Below are 24,159 nucleotides of genomic sequence, written 5' to 3'. Positions count from 1 at the left end.
TTCAGTCTTCTACAAAAATCACAAGACACACCAAGAAGCTGAAAACGAAAGCCTATTCAGAGGAAAATAATAAATCAACAGAAACTGTTCTTGAGAAAAACCTGATGGTAGATATACCAGACAATGACTTTAAAATCACTGCCTTAAAGATTCTCAGAGAACTAAAGCAAGATGTGGGGGAGGTAGAGGAAAAAAAATGTGTGCAAAATAAAAATGTCAATAAAGGGATAGAAAATCAGAAAAGAAGCTAAAAACGAATTCTAGAAATGAAAAATACAACTAATGTGATGAAAATTTCACTAGAGGGATTCAAAGGCAGATTTGAGTCAAAAGAAATTAACAGTGAACCTAAAGAGAAGATAATGGAAATGATAGAGGCTGGAGAGCAGTAAAGTTAAGACTGAAAAAAAGACAACATAGCCTAAGGATCCAACATATGCACTGTGGATGCTCAGAAGGAGAAGAAAGAAAGAAAGGGATAGAGAGAATACTTCAGCTATGATCTCCAAAATCTCCAAAATTGGATGAAAGATGTGAATATAAACATCCAAGCTCATCAACTCCAAGAAAAATGAGCTCAGACACATAGTCGAGACTCATTATAATCAAATTTAGAAAGATAAAAAGAGAATATTAAAAGCAGCAAGAGAAAAGTGACTCATCACATACAAGTGATTGTCAATGAGATTATCAATAGATTTCTAATCAGAAACTTTAGAGACCAGAAGTCAGCAGGCCAATACATTCAAAGTGGTAAAATAAAAGAATGGCCAAAAAAAAATTCTGTATCTGGCAACACTGTCCCTCAAAGGTGAGGGGAAAATCAAAACATTCCCAAATAAACAAAACCTAAGGAAACTTGCTACCACTAGGCCCACACTGAGAGAAATGCTCAAGGGAGTCCTCCAGGGAAAAAACAAAAGGACACCAGATACTAATTCAAAGGTGAATGAAAAAATAAATATTTTAATAAAGGTAACTGCATAGAAAAATATAAACTTAGTATTATAGCAACAGTTTCTAACTACTTTTGGTTTCTACATGATTAAAGAAACAAGTCCGTTTTTTAAAACAAATCATTGGTTTAAAAACAAGTATTACTTAAACTTTGTAATGCCAAACAAGTTTTCTATATAATTTAATGTACTAATTCATTTAAATTAATGAAAGTTTATGTCTGGGGGCACACGATGTACAAAAAGATATTTTTGTGATGTCAACAACCCAAGAGGGTGACCATGAACAACACATTACAGGAGCAGAATTTTTGAATGTTATTAAACTTGAACTTCTATAAATTATAATGAGTGACACAGATTTAGCAGGTTAAATGAAATCCCCAAGATAACACACGCAAAAAATAGCTATAGAATATACACAAAAGGAAATGACAAAGGGATTTAAAATTTTCACAACAAAGAATCAACTAAACACAAAAGAAACAGTAATACAGAAAGTGAGGAACAAAAAAGCTGCAAGGCATATAGAAAACAAATAGAAAAATGACAGAAGTCTCTCCTCATCAGTAAGTACTTCAAATGGACATGCATGAAACTCCCATATCAAAAGACAGACTTTGGGTAAAAACACATGATCCAATTGTAATAGCATTGTTTGGTGACAGATGGTAGCTACACGTGCGGTGAGCATAACATATACATATGCAGTTGGCAAATCACTATGTCAGACATCTGAAACTAGTGTCACATTGGTATCAACTATACTTCAATAAAAAATAATAGAGGAGCCAAGATGATGGAACAACATGGAAGATTTTTGTGGGTCTCTCATCTATGAAATACAGCCAGACCAACACTAAACCATCTTACACACCTAGAGAACTGATTGGAAGATTAACACAACAACTTGCACAACCTGAACCACAGAATTCAGCAGGTACATGACACAAAGAGCTGAACTTGGAGAGCAAGAAGCCCCAAAAGGTAGGGAACCCCTTTTGCAGGCAGAGAGAGGATGGAGACTGGGAAGGAGGGGAGAATACAGGAAAAACACCCCTCTCCAAAAGCAGCTGGAGAGAAAGTGGAAAATTGGAAACAACCCCAGGGACTAAACTAAAAAGGGAGAAAGGAGAAAGGAAAGGGTTTAAATTCCATTAAGACTGTAAACAACGGGAGCACAAAGTCTGCAACTCCACAGCTTGATATCTGGCGGTGCTCTGGTGGGAAGGGCGAATCCCCAGGAACAGAGTGGGGTCCAGGAGGTTCTTGGGCCACATGAGGAAAAGCAGTTCCACTGCTAAAAGGACATTTGGTAGAAACTGTTGAGGCCACCTGGTCCCAGCAGACCCCAGAAAACGGCCACATTGGCTGGTGCTGGAACAAGGTTGTTAAGGGTGAAGCCTGGTGCCTGATGTGCATTGTGATTTTCCATAATCCCTGAAATGCTGCTGCTACGCTATCTCGAGAACTTTTTCTGAGGCAGGATGGCACCTGGCCACAGTCTTGGGGCACAGGCAGCAGCAGGGTCCAGCAAGTATTCCTGGGTGCAGCTGACATTCGGCCATTGTGAGGTGAGACCCTCCTGTAGAGGGGTGGAATGGGTCAAAGCCTAGGTCCTTCACAAGTAAGGGGCCAGGGAAAACAGCTGCATCTGAGATAAAACTCTGGAGAGAGATACTGCCTGGGGCTTGGTCATGGGCAGTAAAGAAGCAGGCAGTGGACCAAAGCTGAAGACAGAGGATGGGTGCACGATTGCTGACTGGGGAGAACAGAATTCCAATACTAGAGACTGGGTAATGGGGTGACACCATTTTCACTGCTCCCACGCATGTGCATATGCACCTACAGGGCCACAACACTCCACCCCAGTAGGCAAGCAGTGCCATTTAGTAGAAAATGAGGCCATTACACTAAGCCCCGCCCAACTGGGCCAACCTTGGTCTTGAAGAACACAAGTCTCACCGCCTGCTTAGTGTGTGGACTATAAAGTGCTTCATAGTCTGACTTCTAGCAGAAAACGAAGTAATTTCAGTCCTATTTCAGTCTGTTAGCACGTCCATCTATTCAATTTTCTTTCCTTTATTTCTCTTTTTCACTTCTTTTCTTTTTCTTGAATACAGAAAGAGAAAAAATTCATTTTTAATTTTTATTAAAAACATTTTTGTTTAACTTTTTTACTATATTTTTTACTTTTGTGTAAATTTTTTCAAATTCTATTTTACTTCCATCACTTTATTTTACTCTACTTCAGTGTATTCACTTTATCAAATTTTCAAACGATTTCCTTTTTTCTTATTCTTTTTTCTCTTATTCATTTCTTTTCTTTCTCTTGAATACAGAAAGAGAAAAAATTCATTTTATTTTCAATCTCTATTAAAAATATTTTTCTTTAATTTTTTCACTATATTTTTTACTTTTATGTAAATTTTTTCATTCTATTTGACTCCCAACATTTCATTTTAGTCTACTTCAGTGTATTCAATTTTTCAATTTCTCAAACGATTTCCTTTTTTTCTCTCCCACCTTTTTTCTCTAATCTATCAAATCACTTTCAACACCCAGACCAAACACACCTAGGATCTAATATCATTTATTCAATTTTTGTGTGTGTTTTTTCAATTTTTTAATTTTAATATTTCTTTAATATTAAATTTTTTAATTTCAATTTTTCTGCCTCATTACTTCCTTTTCTCCCTTCAAAATGACACAATGAAGGAATTCACCCCAAAAGAAAGAGCACAAAGAAACGACAGCCAGGGATTTAACCAACACAGACACAAGCAAGATGTCTGAACCAGAATTTAGAATCACGATAATAAGAATACTAGCTGGACTCAAAAATAGATTAGAATCCCTTTCTGCAGAGATAAAAGAAGTAAAAAATAGCCAGAATGAAATTAAAAATGCTATAAATGAGCTGCAAACACGGATGGATGCAGCAGCACCAAGGATGGATGAGGCAGAACAGAGAATCAGTGATACAGAGAACAAACTTATAGAGAATAATGAAGCAGGAAAAAAGAGGGAAATTAAGACAAAAGAGCACGATTTAAGAATGAGAGAAATCAGTGACTCATTAAAAAGGAACAACATCAGAATCATAGGGGTCCCAGAGGAGGAAGAGAGAGAAAAAGGGGCAGAAGGGTTATGTGAGCAAATAATAGCAGAAAACTTTCCTAACTTGGAGAAAGACACAGACATCAAAATCCAGGAAGCACAGAGGACTCCCATTGGATTCAACAAAAACCGACCATCAGTAAGGCATATCGTAGTCAAATTCACAAAATACTCAAGCAAGGAGAGAATCATGAAAGCAGCAAGGGAAAAAAAAGTCCCTAACCTACAAGGGAAGACAGATCAGGTTTGCAGCAGACCTATCCACAGAAACTTGGCAGGCCAGAAAGGAGTGGCGGGGTATATTCAGTGTGCTGAATCAGAAACATGCAGCCAAGAATTCTTTATCCAGCAAGGCTGTCATTCAAAATAGAAGGAGAGATAAAAACTTTCCCAGACAAACAAAAATTAAAGGAGTTTGTGACCACTAAACCACCCTGCAAGAAATTTTAAGGGGGACACACTGAGGGGGAGAAAAGATGGAAATACATATATATATATATATATATATATATATATACACACACACACACACACACACACACACACAGAGCAGCAAAAGATTAGAAAGGACCAGAGAACACCACCAGAAACTCCAACTCTACAAGCATCATAATGACAATAAATTCATATCTTTCAGTACTCATTCTAAATGTCAATGGACTCAATGCTCCAATCAAAAGACATAGCATAACAGAATGGATAAGAAAACAAGACCCATCTATATGCTGTATACTAGAGACCCACTTTAGACCTAAAGACACCTACAGATTGAAAATAAGGGGATGGAGAAGCAGCTATCATGCTAATGGTCAACAAAAGAAAGCTGGAGTAGCCATACTTTTATCAGACAATCTAGACTTTAAAATAAAGACTGTATCAAGAGATGGCAGAAGGGCATTATATCATAATCAAGAGGTCTATCCACCAAGAAGACCTAACAATTGTAAACATTTATGTGCCAAATGTGACAGCACCCAAATATATAAATCAATTAATCACAAACATAAAGTAACTCATCGATAGTAATACCATAATAGTAGGAGACTTCAATGCCCCACTCACAGCAATCGACAAATCATCTAATCAAAAAATCAACAAGGAAACAATGCCTTTGAATGACACACTGGACTAGATGGACTTCACAGATATATTCAGAACATTTCATCCTAAAGCAGCAGAATATACATTCTTCTCCAGTGCACATGGAACGTTCTCCAGAATAGACCACATACTGGGACACAAATCAGCCCTAAGTAAATACAAAAAGATCGACATCATACCATGCATATTTTCAGACCACAATGCTATGAAAATCGAAATCGACCACAACAAAAAATTTGGAAAAGTAACAAATACTTGGAAACTGAAGAACATGCTACTGAAGAATGAATGGGCTAACCACGAAGTTAAAGAGGAAATTGAAAAGTATATGGAAGCCAATTAAAATGATAACACCACAACCCCAAACCTCTGGGATGCAGCAAAGGCAGTCATAAGAGGAAAGTATATAGCAATCCAGGCCTTCCTAAAGAAGGAAGAAAGATCTCAAATACACAAACTAACCTTACACCTTAAAGAGCTGGAAAAAGAACAACAAATAAAACCCCAAACCAGAAGAAGACAGGAAATAATAAAGATTAGAGCAGAAATTAATGCTATCCAAACCAAAAAAAAACAGTAGGACAGATCAGTGAAACCAGAAGCTGGTTCTTTGAAAGAATTAACAAACTTGATAAACCACCAGCCAGTTTGATCAAAAAGAAAAAGGAAAGGACTCAAATAAAATCAAGAATGAAAGAGGAGAGATCACAACCAACACAACAGAAATAAAAACAACAATAAGAGAATATTATGAGCAATTATATGCCAATAAAATGGGCAATGTGGAAGAAATGGACAAATTCCTAGAAACATATACACTACCAAAACTGAAACAGAAAGAAATAGAAAATTTGAACAGACACATAACCAGTAAGGAAATCGAATTAGTAATCAAAAATCTGCCAAAAAACAAGAGTCCAGGGCTGGGTGGCTTTCCAGGGGAATTCTACCAAACATTTAAGGAAGAGTTAACACTTATTCTCTTGAAGCTGCTCCAAAATATAAAAAAGGAAGGAAAACTTCCAAACTCTTTTTATGAAGCCAGTATTACCTTGATTCCAAAACCAGACAGAGACCCCACTAAAAAGGAGAAATATAAACCAATTTCCCTGATGAACATGGATGCAAAAATCCTTAACAAGATATTAGCCAACCAGATCCAACAATACATTAAAAAAAATTTCACCACAAGCAAGTGGGATTTATACCTGGGATGCAGGGCTGGTTCAATATCCACAAAACAACTAACGTGATTCATCACATCAATAAAAGAAAGGACAAGAACCATATGATCCTCTCAATAGATGCAGAGAATATTTGACAAAATACAGCATCCTTTCTTGATAAAAACCCTCAAGACATTAGGGATAGAAGGAGCATACCTCGAGATCATAAAAGCCATATATGAACGACCCAATGCTAATGTCATCCTCAATGGGGAAAAGCTGAGACCTTTCCCACTAAGGTCAGGAGCAAGACAGGGATGTCCACGCTCACAACTGTTATTCAACATACTATTGGAAGTCTGAGCCTCTGCAATCAGACAACACAAAGAAATAAAAGGCATCCAAATTGGCCGGGAGGAGGTCAAACTTTCACTCTTCACAAATGACATGATACTCTATCTGGAAAACCTAAAAGATTTCACTAAAAAACTGCTAGAATTGACTCATGAATTCAGCAAAGTTGCAGGATATAAAACCAACACACAGAAATCGGTTGCATTCCTGTACACCAACAATGAAGTGACAGAAAGAGAAATCAAGGAATCGATCCCATTTACAATTGCACAAAAAAACCCATAAAATACCTAACCAAAGAGGTGAAAAATCTATACACTGAAAACTATAGAAAGCTTATGAAAGAAATTGAAGAAGACACAAAAAGATAGAAAAAGATTCCATGCTCCTGGATAGGAAGAACAAATATTGTTAAAATGTTGACACTACCCCAAACAATCTACATATTTAATGCAATCCCTATCAAAGTAACACCAGTATTCTTCACAGAGCTAGAACAAATAATCCTAAAATTTGTATGGAACCAGAAAAGACCCTGAGTAGCCAAAGCAATCTTGAAAAAGAAAACCAAAGCAGGAGGCATCACAATCCCAGACTCCAAGCTATACTACAAAGCTGTAATCATCAACACAGTATGGTAATGGCACAAGAACAGACACTCAGATCAATGGAATAGAATAGAGAACCCAGAAATGGACCCACAAATGTATGGCCAACTAATCTTTGACAAAGCAGGAAAGAATATCCAATGGAATAAAGACAGTCTCTTCAGCAAGTGGTGCTGGGAAAACTGGACAGCGACATGCAGAAGAATGAACCTGGACCACTTTCTTACACCATACACAAAAATAAACTCAAAATGGATGAAAGACCTCAATGTAAGACAGGAAGCCATCAAAACCCTCGAGGAGAAAGCAGACAAAAACCTCCTTGATCTTGCCCGCAGCAACTTCTTACTCAACACATCTCCAGAGGAAAGGGAAACAAAAGCAAAAATGAACTACTGGGACTTCATCAAAATAAAAAGTTTCTGCACAGCAAAGGAAACAATCAGCAAAACTAAAAGGCAACCGACAGAATGGGAGAAGATATTTGCAAATGACATATCAGATAAAGGGTTAGTATCCAAAACCTATAAAGAACTTATCAAACTCCACACCCAGAAAACAAATAATCCAGTGAAGAAATGGGCAAAAGAACATGAATAGACACTTCTTCAAAGAAGACATCCAGATGGCCATCCAACACATAAAAAATGCTCAACTTCACTCATCATCAGGGAAATACAAATCAAAACCACAATGAGATACCACCTTACACATGTCAAAATGGCTAACATTAACAACTCAGACAACAACAGATGTTGGCAAAGATGCGGAGAAAGAGGATCTCTTTTGCATTGTTGGTGGGAATAAAAACTGGTGCAGCCACTCTGGAAAACAGTATGGAGGGTCCTAAAAAAATTAAAAATAGAACTACCCTACGACCTGCAATTGCACTACTAGGTATTTATCCAAGGGATACAGGTGTGCTGCTTTGAAGGGACACATGCATCCCCATGTTTATAGCAGCACTATCAACAATAGTCAAAGTATGGAAAGAGCCCAAATATCCATCAATGGATGAATGGATAAAGAAAATGTGGCGCATATATATATATATATATATATACCCAAATATCCATTGATGGATATTTGGGCTCTTTCTATACACACACACACACACACACACACACACACACACAATGGAGTATTTCTCAGCAATCAAAAAGAATGAAATCTTGCCATTTGCAACTATGTGGATGGAACTAGAGGGTATTATGCTAAGTGAAATTAGTCAGTCAGAGAAAGACAAAATCATATGACTTCACTCATATGAGGACTTTAAGAGACAAAACAGATGAACATAAAGGAAGGGAAACAAAAATAATATAAAAACAAGGAGGGGGCAAAACACAAGAGACTCATAAATATGGAGAATAAACTGAGAGTTACTGGAGGGCTTGTGGGAGGGGGATGGGCTAAATGGGTAAGGGGCACTAAGGAATCTACTCCTGAAATCACTGTTGCACTATATGCTAACTAATTTGGATGTAAATTTTAAAAAATTAAAAATAAAATTAAAATAATAATAACAATAATTAAAAAATTAAAAATTAAATGGGATTAACAATGGGGAGATGAAGATGTGAGTTGTATGGGAACTTTCTGTACCATCTTTGCAATTTTTATTTAAATACAAAATCATTCCAAAATGAAGAAATTATTTTTAAAAATAAATACAAAAATTAAAAGGCTACAAACACACACACAAAGAAAAACATGATCTAACTATAAACTGTCTACAAGAGACTTTAGGTCCAATGATACAGGTACACAGAAAAAGATATTCCATACAAATAATAATCAAAGAAAGCAGATGAGCAAATATCAATCACAATAGACCATAAATCAAAAAATATTACAAGACAAAGAAAGATATTATATATCAATAAAAGATTCACTACAGCAAGAAGATAAAACTATCATAAACACATATCATCTAATGAGAAACCACAAAATATCTAAAGCAAAAGCTGGCAGAATGGAGGGAGAAACAGATAGTTCCATAATAATCATTGGAGATTTCATACTCCACTCTCAATAATGGACAGAAAAACCAGAAAGAAGATCAGTAAGGAAATAGAAGACTTGCACACAAGACTTGCACACATTGATCCACTAGATGTAACAGACATATACAGAACATTCTACCTAACAGTAACAGCATACTCATTCCTCTTAAAGGTACCTGAGACATTTTCCAGCAGAGACCATATGTTCAGTCGCAAATAAGTCTCAACAGATTTTAAAACATAATTACCCCAGGACATCTGACCACAACAGGATGGAGGTAGAAATCAACAACAGAAGGAAAACTGGAAAATTTATCAATTATGGTAATTAAACAACATATTTTATATAAGCAATGTGTCAAATAGAAATCACAACAGAAATCAGAAAATACTTAGACAAAAATAAATATGAAAATACAGCATACCAAAACTTATGGGTTGTACCAAAATTAGTACTCAGAAGAAAATTTACAGCTATGTTAACAAAGAAAGTTATCACATCAATAACCTATTCTGCCACCATAAGATATTGGGAAAGAAAGTGTATTAAATATAAAACAGAAGGTAGAATTAATAAAGATTAGGGGAGAAACTATTAATTTTGGAAATAAGAAAAAACAAGAAGGAATCAATGGAACCAGAGCCAATTCGTTGAAATAATGAATAAAATTTACAGACAAGGAAGACACAAATTACTACAATCAGAATGAAATCTTACCACTTGCAAGGACATGGATGAAGCTAGAGTGTATTACACTAAGTGAAATAAGACAGTCAGAGAAAGACAAATACTGTATGATTTCACTCATAAGTGGTATTTAAGAAGCAAAACAGATGAACATAAGGGAAGGAAAGAAAATGAAAATAAGATAAAAACAAAGAGGCAAACCATAAGAGACTTGTAACTATGGAGAACAAACTGAGGGTTGCAGGAGGGGAGGTGGGAGGAGAGCTAAATGGGCAAAGGGCATTAAGGAGGCACTTGTGATAAGCACTGGGTGTTATATGTAACTGATGAATCACAAAATTCTGCTCTTAAAACCAATACTACACTATATGTTAACTAACCTGAATTTAAATAAAGTATTAGAAGAAAAAAAAATAAATGAAAGAAGTAACACCACTAATGACCACACAGAAATAAAAAGGACTATAAATGAATTCTATGAACTGCAGATGCTAAAAATTTAGACAACATTATATGGACAACTTCCTGGAAAGATATAAACTACCAAAGTTAAGTCAAAGAAGAAAAAGACATTCTAAATAAACCTATAAAGAGGAACGGTTGTTTTATTTGGGTTAAGTACTCAGAATCTCCTGCGAAATGGATATCCAAAATATAAAAGAAGATTGCACATGTGTCTCTACACACTAAAGACACAATACACAGCCTTAAAGAAGACTGTCCTTATCCTCTAGATTTTCAGACATTACTGATCATGACCAAAGCACTAATTCACTTTTCTAAATGCACAAAGCTGGTCTTTTTTTTTTTTTAAGTTTATTTATTTTGAGAGAGAGAGAGAAAAAAAAAAAACAAGTGGAGAAGGGGCAGAGAGAGAGGGTGACAGAGGATACTTACCTACAGGAAATATCCCAATGAGGGGCTCAAACTCACAAACCATGAGATCATGACCTGAGCCGAAGTCAGATGCTTAACCAACTGAACCATATAGTTAGTCTTTTAAACAAGACATTCAGTAATATTTTCAACTCTCTCATCAGTCTTAGGCAGCAAGGCTCATAAAATACCATAATGACTTACTTAAACATGTTCAAATTGAAATACATGAGACATGGCATGTTCTGGCCATCAGTCAAACAAGAAGGGAAATGCCCATTCCAGTCCCACTGCTGACCGCCATAAAAGCCCAAAGCCACCCTCTTTTTCCTGCTCTCTCAATGTACTTTTGGACCACCTTGGGAGTTGCTTTACTCTCCCCTAAAAGTGTCATCATACTAATAATAAACCATTTTATAGCCTCTTGGTATATATGTAAGGCCATATGTCTTAACACCCAAACCTAACTTTGGGGTGGGGAGAGACATGCTGACTCTCAGATTGGCTGAAACAATTTAGGAAGAAACAATACTAATTTTACCCAAACTCTTCCAGAAAACTGAAAAAGGAACACAACCCAATTCATTCTGAGATAAGAATTTCACTGATAGCAATTGAAGAAAGAAAATTAAAAAAAAACTCAAGAAAATCACAGAACGATGATCCTCATGGACAGAGATATAAAATATTAAACCAAAATTCAAACAAACAAAATATAAAATATATAAAAGAAAAATACAGGGGTGCCTGGGTGGCTCATTCAGTTATGTGTCTGACTTCGGCTCAGGTCATGATCTCACAGCTTGTGAGTTCCAGCTGTGCGTCAGGCTCTGAGCTGTCAGCACTGGAGCCTGCTTCAGATTCTGTGTCTCCCTCTCTCTGTGTCCCTCCCCTGCTTGCCTCTCTCTCTCCCTCTCTCTCTCTCTCTCTCTCTCTCTGTGTATTTATATATAAAATATATTTTGACCAAATGGAATTCAATCCCAGACTACAAGCTTAACTTAACATTTGAAAATCTATTACTGACATTCATCATTTTAACAGAATAAATAAAAAAATCATATTCATACTAATACATGTAGCAAAAGTATAAAATTACACTTCATCAAAGTAAAAATTGTGCTCTACAAAAAGCACTCCTGAGACAATGAAAAGTCGCGAACTGGGAAAAAATATTTGCAGGGCTTATATCTGGTATTTTACCATATATATATCCCAAATATATATCCAAGATATATATATATCCCAAATATATATCAAGAGCACTGAAGACTCAATAATAACAAAACAAAGAACCAATGTAAAAATGGGTGAAATTTAACAAACACTTCACCAGTGAAGATATATAGTAGACAAATAAACACATGAAGAAGGGCTTAGCATCATTACTAACAAAGGAAATGCATGTAAACACCGCAATGATATACAACTAAATACCTACACAAGGAAGGATAAAAGTAAAAAGGCTAACCAAGTACTGACAAGGGTGTGGTGTACATGAAGCTTGCAGTCACTTCTGGTGAGATGCAGAATGTTACAGCAATTTTGGAAACCAGTTTGGCCATTTCTTAAAAACTTAAACAGCACCTAACCTATGGTTCAGTCACTGCTCTCCTACCAGTTAATTCAGAGAAAAGACAGTACCTGTTCATACATAGGCATGCACACAAATCTACACAGCAGGTGTATTAACAATAGCTCAGAACTGGAGACAACACTAATGCCCAGCAACAGCAACTAAATAAACGCATTGTGTTAGTACACACATAGAACATTATTCAGCAAGAAAATGGAATGAACTACTCATACACACACTATGAATGCATCCAAAAATATTTATGCTGAGTACAATAAACTAAAATATAACACTAGATAATTATGATTCCACTGATATAAAATCTACATGATGTAATCTAACACATAGGGACATATTAGGGATTGACTGGCAATGGGAATAGAAAGGTGGGAGGCCCCAGAGGGGAGATTGCAAAAGGGCACTAGAAATCTTCTGGTGAGGGAAAAAATATATTTTTCATCTTGATTATGTTGATGATTTCATAGGTACATGTACAAATATATCAAATAATATATTTTAAATATATCCAGTTTATTATATGCCAATATTACTTCAATAGAATGGTTTAAATAATGAATATAAGCAACTTCAGTCTGTGGCCACAAGAAAGTGATAGGGCCATATGGAAATTCTTGCTTTAAACAACTAAAGAAAACCAGACCAAATATATGCTAAAATGGTTTTTTAGACGTTAGACACCAGGTAGCACAGGACATTCATGGATGGCTGGAGGAAGCTTCCAAGATACATCTCATGGAGGAGGCACCCACACCTGGCCTGGCCATCTCCCTGAGTGCAGCACAGCAGATTAGGGGAAGGACATGGCAGCTGGAATTCACAGGCCAGAATACCAGAAAACCAAAAGAGAGCTGTAGGGAAAGTTTGGGGTTGGAGTGTTCCTAAGAACAGTTCAGTTCAAACGTGAGGAAACTACCCAAGGCACAATAAAGAATGAAATAGAACAATACTCAGAGGTTTACAGAGCCTATTTTCAAGCCACTACTCAGGGCCTTGAGAGTTAATGAAGATCTAAAGGAAGTTCCCCAATCAACTAGATGAAGGTGCATTTTTACCTAACTCCTATAACTTTCTCTCTGTTGGTTCTGAAATTCAGAGGGAAAGGTGGTTGTGTTTTGTTAAACTCTATAAACCCTTGAAATAAGAAACTGACCCCACCTTGATAACAGCAGACTAAGATCCTGGGTTTTTTAGCTCCCAGGGGTAAGGTGAGCACTACTAGATAGATAAAGGGAGAAGACCTTCAGTCCATTCAAAAGTCTGAATTCCAAGACAGAGCTTCCTTGCATTAGCTATTGACCTGTTCTTCTACCTCCTTACCCAAAGAAAGCAGAACCTAACTGGTTGAAAGGGATGGAATTATCTGGTCATGGCAATGTCCCTCCAGGCAGAACTTCTCATGAGTGCAAGCAAGTCCCTCAGAATCAATGATGTAACTGCACAGTCCCCCCAGAAAAAAGAAGAACTGTCATGTGGAGAATGTCTATCTGGTGGATAGAAAGGTATAGCAAGCTCACTTAGGAAAAGGAAAATCCTGTGTAGGCTGGCATCTTACACTTGTGACTTCGGTTATTGATCAGAACAACCCCCATGTAAGCATTAGAAATGGTTTCTACTTCAGTATTTCTGAAGTCATTTATTTAGTAAAGTTGTAAATAAAAACTCTATAAGGAAGTTATCCAAACAAGTAGTTAATACACGTTCAAAAGTTTCAATACTGAGTATTGAATCAGGTCAACAAAAATAATCCAATCACGTGTTTCCTTATTTGCAGACCTCTGCAAAGGTACTGCTGTAGTGAAAAATAAATAATCCATTTCAAAACCTCCAGAATTTCCAGTAAATGGTAAATATTGCAAGAAACTCTGGACTCTTAAAACTTGGAACCAAGAATAAAACTAAGGGAATCCATGAGTCCCCTGAATTGTTGGTAGTTCTGAGTGTGGGTCTGTTTGTTAAAGAGGTAGAGGGTCTAAAGCTTTTAGCAGTTCCTCATTCCCAGAAACCACCAAAATGAAATGATCATGTGTTACAACTACCATGGTTGGCAGTCAAGGCAAATACACAATCAGACTGACAATTAAGGCAGATACAAAGGGACATATATGGAAAAGATATTCAGTGAACAATATAGAACCCAGTCTAAAAGGTGATTACACAATAACAATCTTAAGTTCATCTTCAGAATTCCATACTTTTTCAGACTTGATTTTCATAAAAAAATGCTTAATTTTGGATTTTTTTAAGCTAAAGCTGTAGCAATTCCGAATGAGAAAATCAGAGCTTTAAGTTCCAGATCCACCCAACTCTATTATTAAATTGCTGTGTGAACTTGAACAAATCTTTGCAGTTCTCTGGGCCTCTGTGTCCTTGTCTGTCAACAGAATTGTTGACAAGATTGATGAGCTTCATCTTAGCTAAAATTCTTTGCATTCAGTGACTCATGAACTTGTGACATCACTATGCACAACTCATAGGCAGCCAGTAACTTCTCATGAATACAGGATCATCTCACTGATAGATTTTGATCCTAAGACATGAATAAAAGACATCCTTTTAAAAGCTTTCTTAAATTTTGGGCCTCAGAACAGGATTAGAAAGTAACCTATGAAACAGAAAAAGCAGCTGTCCTTACATAATAGAACCTATAAATTTGGCTGAAGACATCTGTGCAAACAAATTAAAACCATACCACAGAGTAGTAGTTATCAAACTGATCAATAAATAATAATGTACAGAGGCCTGCCTGAGTTGAAGTGACACCTAGCTAAAGGGGTAAAACATGGAGATACAGCATGTGGAGGCCAGACCTACAGAACTTAATATGATAGTCAGCAGGTATCATAAACATACACACACACACACACGTTTTTCCCATTCTGTCAATACAACTAGATCCAGAAAGATTATGTGCTTCACAGTACTATACAAAACACATTGTCTCCCTGGGATAAAAGAATTCAATGATTACTAAAAAACATACCTGGGATTAAAAACTCTTCTCCGTAAAAAAGCATAGTGACATTATGACCATGATCTTGAAGAATCTCAGATACACGGTCCAGTAGTAGATAATGGCTTCCACCTAGGAACAACACAAAATTTCATTTTTGTAAAGATGTGAACAGAGGCTCTGAAATTGATGTGGCAGTTGGGAAATCCATGGTAAGGGGACAGAAAGTTGATGGTGAGCACAGGAAGATGAGTTTCTTCAGCCCCACTGTCTCACTTAAGGTAAGCCCCAGCTGAGGGCTTCTCAAATTTTGACCTGTGGTAATCCTCCATCAAAAATCTCCTTGTGACTCATGGCCTCCATGTCAGTGTGATGAACTTCTCTGCTTAGGCCTCAAGTACTTCCTGATCCTAGCGACATGCTCATTTTAGCCAGGCCTTGTGGAGATACCATGTCCTGAAGAAATAACTGTACTGGTGGAAATTAGGCACACTGCTGTAAATGAAGTGGGAAGGGTTCCTATTGGATAATCAGTCAGCACTCTTTATGGAATCATTCTCCATGTAAATTCATGTTAGAGGGGGAATTAGAAACATGGGATATTGAATATTAGTCCAAGAAATAGTCATTAAAGCAGAAGGAGGTAGATCCACCACTTAGAAACAAAATCCTTAAGGGGCATCTGGGTGGCTCAATAGGTTAAACGTCTGATGTCAGCTCAGGTCATGATCTCACAGCTTGTGAGTTCGAGCCCTGCGTCGGGCTCTGTGCTGACAGGTCAGAGCCTGGAGCCTGGAGCCTGCATCTGATTCTGTGTCTCCCTATCTCTCTGCTCCTCCCCTGTTCTCTCTCTCTCTCTCTCTCTCTCTCTCTCTCTCAAAAATAAATAAACATTAAAAAAATTTTTTAAATGAAACAAAATCCTTGAGATTCAAATATATTTAGCAGGATTCCAAGTTTCCAGTTAGGCCTGAAAATTTCTGAACATGAAATTAAGGCATTCAGGATAACTGTGGTCATTAGGGCATAACTGTAAGATCCTGCACATGACAGAGTTAGGCACCACCTATCCTAAGAAAATTGTGAGATTCTAAGGAAAGAGAAGCTTACTCCTAGGGGAAGTACTGGTTCTATCTTGCAATGATTGTCTAAAACTATGCATCATCAAGGAGCATTTCTCTTGAATCTATGGGTCTCAGAGCAGAGAATGTCCAATCAGGAAGAAAAGAATAGAATTGGCCCACGTTGGAAAGAGGGGTACTTTGGAAGATAACGACTTTGTAGTGATTAGGTCAGCAGAGTGGGATGTATGACTACAGTAATGGTGTGTCTGTGGGAATTACTCTAATTTTTAATTTGTGTTTGTGTTTCCTGAGGTAACACAGATTACATAAAATACAAACCCCTACCTCCTCAGACTGCTTGCTCTAGTTTACCTTTAACCTATGCAAGAAATGGATGCAGGGAGAGGAGAGTTAAGATGGCAGAGAAGTAGGAGGGCCTTGCCACTCAAACACAGCTGTATTGATGTCAGATCACTTAGAACACCCAGGAAATTGAACTGCAGAGCAGCCAAATGATCTCCACATTTGGAGGGATACAGCTTGGCAGGATTGAGGTGGATATGTGTGAATTTAGGGATATACAGTGGCAGAGCATAGAGGAGAGAGAACCCCTTCTGTGGAGAGACAAAAGGGAGAGAAAGAGAAAGGGATTATGAAAGTGCAGCATGGAGTTAGGACAAGAACAAGCTTCTCTGGACTATGGACTTGGGAGCAAGAAGTACTGAGTGTCCCAACTCTTTGTTTGCAACAGCCTTGGAATTGAAACTCAGAGTTTTCAGAAGTGTGCAACTTTATCCAGTCTGGATCCCTGGCTCATGCTCCTGGGGAGGAAGCAGCCACCCCAGAGTGCATAGTGTGGTGTAGCAATCTCTGGGGTGCCCTGGGAGAGAATAATTCTCTTCTCAGAGTACTTTGAGATGAAGGGTTTTTGTCTCCCCAAGGACAAAAGACCCTACAGGTGCCAGCCAAAGGCCTTTCATTAGCAGTGGGGAGAGGCTTTACTCTGGAGGTGGGGAGCATTGCTGCACAGTGCTGGGTCCTTTAAGACTTCAGATTTTGAATCCAGCTGAGCACCAAGAAGGTGCAGGAGAACTGTGGAGCAGGGCAAGCTGACTGCATTCTCTATTCTGTGAGGGCTGCCTGATAAGATAGGGTTGAGATCCCTGGTGCAGGGTTGAGAGATTGGAGTGATGTCATTTTCTCCCCAACACCAACACAGTGGGACATTGGAGAGCAACACAGTGGCTCCCAGTGGAGGCAGGACTGATTACACCTAAACCCTCCCCTCTATGCCTGGAAACTGCTTATTTACTGGAGCAAGACTGGCTGACCCATCGCAGCCAGTCTCTCCTCCAGAACAGCACAGCCACCAGCCCCAGGCGCCAACAGACAACTTTTTTTTTCCTCTCTTTCTTTCCCCCTTCTTTTTTCTTTTTTTTCTCTTGGAATCAGGCTCATGGTTTCTGATTTTCTTTTTGTCATTTCTTACCACATATATATATATATATATATATATACACACACACACACACACACACACACATATATATACACATACATATGTATATGTATATGTATATCAATATATCTATATCTATATATAGATAGATATACATATATAGAGAGATATATTGATGTACATATACATTTGTATATGTATATGTATATCAGACTTTATTTATTCTCTTTTTGTTTCATCTTTTCTCTTTTATTCTACTTTTTTCTTTATTTTTTTCCTACTCTTTCTTTGGAATCAGGCTTATAGTTTTCTGGGGTTTTTTTTATTCTTTTGGTTTTCTGTTCTCCACTTTCCTTTTTCTCTTTTTATGGGATCAGGTTTCCCCCATCCTTTTTTTCCTAGGGTTACTTTAACAAACAAATCAAAGCACACCTAGTTGAAGCAAGGAGGAGCTCTGCAAAGGATTGACCAGTGGGATAGAGCAGCCAAAACGCAACAGCAGAGTGCCTTCAACATACACCAGAAACACTTCCTGGAGCGCCAGGCCCTGGATAGTGTATGACTCCTTTTTAATATAGTAGTACTCTCAGATGCAGGACACATGACAGGCTTTTAAAAAATGCAAATGAGAGAAACTTAAGCAAAGTGACAAGCCAGAGGAATTCTCCCCATAAGAAAGGTTGAGAAGAAATCACAGCCAGAGACTTGCTCAAAAGAGATATAAAAAATATATCTGAACAAAATTTAGAAAAATAGTCATAAGACTGATAGCTAGGCTTGAAGAAAAGCATAGAAGACACCAGAGAAATGCTTGACACAGAGATCAAAGACCAAAGAACTAGTCAGGATGAATTTTAAAAATGCAATATGGAGATGCAAAATAACTAGATATAGTGACAGTGAGGATTGAAGAAGCAGAGGAGAGAATAGGTGAAATAAAATATAAAACTATGGAAAATAATAAACCTGAAAAAAAGAGGGAGAGGAAAGTACTAAACCACAGGGGAGAATTAGAGATCTAAGTGATTCCATGAAACAAAACAATATCCATATCAGAGGAGTCCCAGAAAAAGAAGAGCAAAAAGGGGCAGAAGGTTTATTTGAACAAATTATAGCTGAGCACTTCCCTAATCTGGGGGAAAAAAACAGGCATCCAAGTCCAAGAGGCACAGAGAACTCCCTTCAAAATCAACAAAAAAAAAGGTCAACCCCATGACATATCATAGTGAAACTTGCAAAATACAAAGATAAAGAGAGAATTCTGAAAGCATCTAGGGACAAAATGTCCTTCACCTACAAAGGTAGACACATAAGTTTCCACTGAAACTTGGCAGGCCAGAAGGGAATGGCAGGAAACATTTAATATGATGAAGAAGAAAAATATGTAGCCAAGAATCCTTTATTCAGCAAAGCTGTCATTCAGAAAAGGAGAAATAAAGAGCTTCCAAGCAAACATAAACTAAAGGAGTTTGTGACCACTAAACCAGTCCTGCAAGAAATTCTAAGAGGGACTCTGTGAGTGGAAAGCAGCAAAGACTACAAATGACCAGACAACATCACCACAAACACAAAACCACATTGTGTTATCTACAGATAACACAATGGCACTAAATTCATATCTTTCAATAATCACTCTGAATGTAAATGGACTAAATTCCCCAATCAAATGACATAGGGTATCAGAATAGATTAAAAAAACAGACCCATCTATATGCTGCCTACAAGAGACCCATTTTAGACCTGAGGACATCTGCAGATTGAAAGTTAGGGATGGAGAACCATCTATCATGCTACTGGAATGTCAAAAGAAAGCTGGAGTAGCCATACTTAGACAAACTAGACTTTAAAACAAAGACTGCAACAAGAGATGAAGGAGGGCATTATATGATAATTAAGGGGTCTGTCCATCAAGAAAAGCTAACAATTGTAAACATTTATGCCCCCAACTTGAACTCCCAAATATATAAATCAATTAATCACAAACATGAGTAAACTTATTGACAATAATGCCATAATTGTAAGAGACTTTAATACTCCACTTACAACAATGGATAGATTAGTTAAGCAGAAAATCTACACGGGAACAATGGTCTTGAATGACACACTGGATCAGATGGACTTAACAGATATATTCAGAACACTTCATCCTAAAGCAACAGAATACACATTCTTCTTGGGTGCATATGGAACATTCTCCAGAATAGATCACATATTGGGTGACAAATCAGCCTTCAACATGTACAAAAAGATTGAGATCTTACCATGCATATTTTCAGATCATAACACTATGAAACTTGAAATCAAACACAAGAAAAAATGTGGAAAGCTCTCAAATACATTGAGGATAAAGAACATCCTGCTAAAGAATGAGTGGGTCAACCAGGAAGTTAAAGAAGAAATTTAAAAATACGTGGAAACAAATGAAAATGAAAACATGACTGTCCAGACCCTTTGAGATGCATAAAAGGCAGTCCTAAGAGGAAAATACATTGCAATTCAGGTCTATCTCAAGCAGCAAGAAAGGTCCCAAATACACAACCAAACCTTACAACTAAAGGAGTTAGAAAAGGAGCAGCAAATTAAGTCGAAATCCAGCAGAAGAAGGGAAATAATAAAGACTAGAGCAGAATAAATGACTTAGGATCCAAAAAAGAAAAAACAAAACAAAACAGTACACCAGATCAATGAAACTAAGAGCTGTTTTTTTTAAGAGAATAAGCAAAATTGAAAACTACCTAGACAGACTTCTCAAAAATAAAAGAGTAAGGACCCAAACAGATAAAATCACAAATGAAAGTGGAGTGATCACAACCAACACCACAGAATTACAATTATAAGAGAATACTATGGAAAATTATATGCCAACAAAATGGACAATCTGGAAGAAATGGACAAAATTCCAGACACACACTACCAAAACACAAACAGGAAGAAACAGAAAATTTAACAAGCTCATAACCAGCAAAGAAATTGAATCGATTATCAAAAATCTCCCAACAAATAAGAGTCCTAGGCCAGATGACCCCCCAGGAGAATTCTACCAGGTATTTAAATAAGAATTAATACCTATTCTCCTAAAACTGTTCCAAAAAAATAGAAATGTAAGGAAAACTTCCAAACTCATTCTATGAATCTAGCTTCACCTTGATTGCAAACCCAGACAAAGACCCCACTAAAAACAAGAATTACAGGCCAATATCCCTGATGAACATGGATGCAAAAATCTCAACAAGATATTAATTGAATTCAACAGTACATCAAAAGAATTATTCACCATGATCAGTTGTGATTCATTCCTGGGCTGCAGGGCTAGTTCAATATTCACAAATCAATCAACATGATATACCACATTAATAAAAGAAAGGATAAGGGGCTCCTTTGTGGCTCAGTCAGTTGAGCGTCCAACTTCGGCTCAGGTCATGATCTCGCGGTTTGTGGGTTTGAGCCCCACGTTGGGCTCTGTGCTGACAGCTTGGAGCCTGGAGCCTGCTTTGGATTCTGTGTCTCCCTCTCTCTCTGCCCCTCTCCTGCTTGTGCTCTGTCTCTCTCTGCCTCTCAAAAATGAATAAATGTAAAAAAAATTGTTTTAATAAAAGAAAGAATAAGAACCATATGATATTTTCAATAGATGCAGAAAAAAAATTTTGACAAAATACATCATCATTTCTTGATAAAATCCTCAAGAAAGAAGGGATAGAAGGAACATAACTTAACATGATAAAAGCCATATATGAAAGACCCACCACTAATATCATCCTCAGTGGGGAAAAACAGAGCTTTCCCTCTAAGATCAGGAACAAGACAGGGATGTCCACTCTCACCACTATTGTTCAACACAGTACTGGAAGTCCTAGCCTTGGCAATCAGAAAACAAAAAGAAATAAAAGAAATCCAAATCAGTAAGGAAGAAGTCAATCTTTCACTCTTCAAAGATGACATGATACTCTACATGGAAAACCTGAAGACTCCACCAAAAAACTGCTAGAGCTAATACATGAATTCAGGCAAGATGCAGGATATAAAATCAATGTACAGAAATTGGTTGCATTTTTATATACTAATAATGAAGCAGCAGAAAGAGATTTCAAGGAATTGATCACATTTACAATTGCACGAAAACCCATAAGATACCTAGGAATGAACCTAACCAAAGAGGTGAAATATCTGTGTGCTGAAAACGATATAAACCTTATGAAAGACATTGAAGAAGACACAAAGAAATGAAAAAAACATATCATGTTCATGGATTGGAAGAACAAATATTGTTAAAATGTCTATGCTATCTAAATCTACACATTCAATGCAATCCTTATCAAAATAATACCGGCATTCTTCACAGAACTAAAACAAACAGTTCTACAATTTGTATGGAACCACTAAAGACCCTGAATAGAGAAAGTAATGTTGAAAAAGAAAACCAAAGCTGGAGGCATCACAATCCTGGGTGTTACAAAGCTGTAAACATCAAGACAGTATGGTATTGGCACAAAAACAGACACATAGATCAATGGAGTAGGATAGAGAATCCAAAAAAGGATCCTCAAATATATGGCCAACTAATCTTTGACAAAGCAGGAAAGCATATCCAATGGAAAAAAGACAGTCTCTTTAACAAATGGTGCTGGGAAAACTGGCCAGCGACATGCAGAAGAATGAAACTAGACCACTTTCTTACACCACACACAAAAGTAAATTCAAAATGGATGAATGACCTAAATGTGGGACAGGAAACCATCAAACTCCTAGAGAAGAAAACAGGCAGCAAACTCTTTGACCTAGGGCACAGCAACTTCTTACTTGACATGTCTTCAGAGGCAAAGGAAATAAAAGCAAAAATGAACTTTTGGACCTCATCAAGATAAAAATCTTTTGAACAGCAAAGGAAACAGCCAACAAAACTAAAAGGCAACCAATGGAATTAGAGAAGATATTTGCAAATGAGATATCAGATAAAGGTTTAGTATCCAGAATTTATAAAGAACTTAACAAACTTAACACCCAAAAAAACAAATACTCCAGGGAAGAAATGGGAAGAAGACATGAAAAGACACTTTTCCAAAGAAGATATCCAGATGGCTAACAGACACATTAAAAAAATGCTCAACATCATACATCATCAATAATACAAATCAAACCACAATGAGATACCACTCCACGCCTATCAGAATGGCTAAAATTAACAACTCAGAAAACAACAGATGTTGGTGAGGATTTAGAAAAAGGGGAAGCGTTTTGCACTGTTGGTTTGAATGCAAACTGGTGCAGCCACACTGGATAATAGTATGGAGTTTCCTCAAAAAATTAAAAATAGAACTACCCTATGATCTCATAGTTTATGGGTTCAAGCCCTGCATGGGGCTCTGTTCTGACAATTCACAGCCTGGAGCTTGCTTCTGATTCTGTGTCTCCTTCACTCTCTGACCCTCCCCTGCTCATGCTCTCTCTCTCTCTTTCTCAAAAATAAATGAACAAAATAATTTTTTAAGGATATAGTAAAGCATCATTGTAAATATACTCTGTTTAAAAAATAAAAATAAAATAAAATGAATAAAAATAGAACAAACCCATGACCCAGCAATTGCACTACTAGGAATTTATCCAAAGGATACAAAAATTCTGATTCAAAGGGGCACATGCACCCCAATGTTTATAGGAGCACTATAAATAATTTCCATAGCAAAATTATGGATAGAGCGCAAATGTCCATCAACTTATACATACATACATACATACATACATACATACATACAGGAATACTACTCAGCAATGAAAAAGAATGAAATCTTGCCATTTGCAACAACGTAGATGGAACTAGAGTGTATTATGCTAAGCAAAATAAGTCAGAAAAAGACAGTTATCATATGATTTCACTCATATGAGGAACTTGAGAAACACAACAGATGAACAGAGAGGAAAGGAAGGACAAATAAGATAAAAACAGAGAGGAAGGCAAACTATGAGAGACCATTAAATACAGAGAACAAATTGAGGGTTGTTGGAGGGGAGGTAGGTGGGAAGATGAGTTAGATGGGTGATAGGCATTAAAGAGGGCACTTTTTGGATTGAGCACTGGCTGTCATAACTTAGAAATGAATTACTGGGTTCTATTCCTGAAGCCAAGACCACACCGTATGTTAACTAACTTGAAAGGAAGAAAGAAAGAAACAAAGGAAGGAAGGAAGGAAGGAAGGAAGGAAGGAAGGAAGGAAGGAAG

General features: G+C 37.1%; 1 protein-coding gene across 9 annotated transcripts in view; it reads right to left on the bottom strand.

The window, feature by feature from the left end:
* LOC125934648 (UDP-glucuronosyltransferase 3A2-like) overlaps nt 1-24,159 on the bottom strand; it is a 184,969-nt gene that overhangs the window by 58,532 nt on the left and 102,278 nt on the right. For 3 of the 9 annotated variants that reach the window (XM_049648186.1, XM_049648183.1, XM_049648185.1), the window contains exon 2: nt 15,453-15,554. The exons of the other annotated variants lie outside the window; for them this stretch is intronic. In XM_049648186.1, the coding sequence (XP_049504143.1) occupies nt 15,453-15,554 (102 nt within the window). The remainder of the gene's footprint in view (nt 1-15,452; nt 15,555-24,159) is intronic. 9 annotated transcript variants of the gene reach the window in all.

Source organism: Panthera uncia (genome assembly GCF_023721935.1).
Source record: "Panthera uncia isolate 11264 chromosome A1 unlocalized genomic scaffold, Puncia_PCG_1.0 HiC_scaffold_17, whole genome shotgun sequence".
Classification (NCBI taxonomy): domain Eukaryota; kingdom Metazoa; phylum Chordata; class Mammalia; order Carnivora; family Felidae; genus Panthera; species Panthera uncia.
Note: the sequence above shows the minus strand (reverse complement) of the source record. Positions and strands in the feature narration are given on the sequence as shown.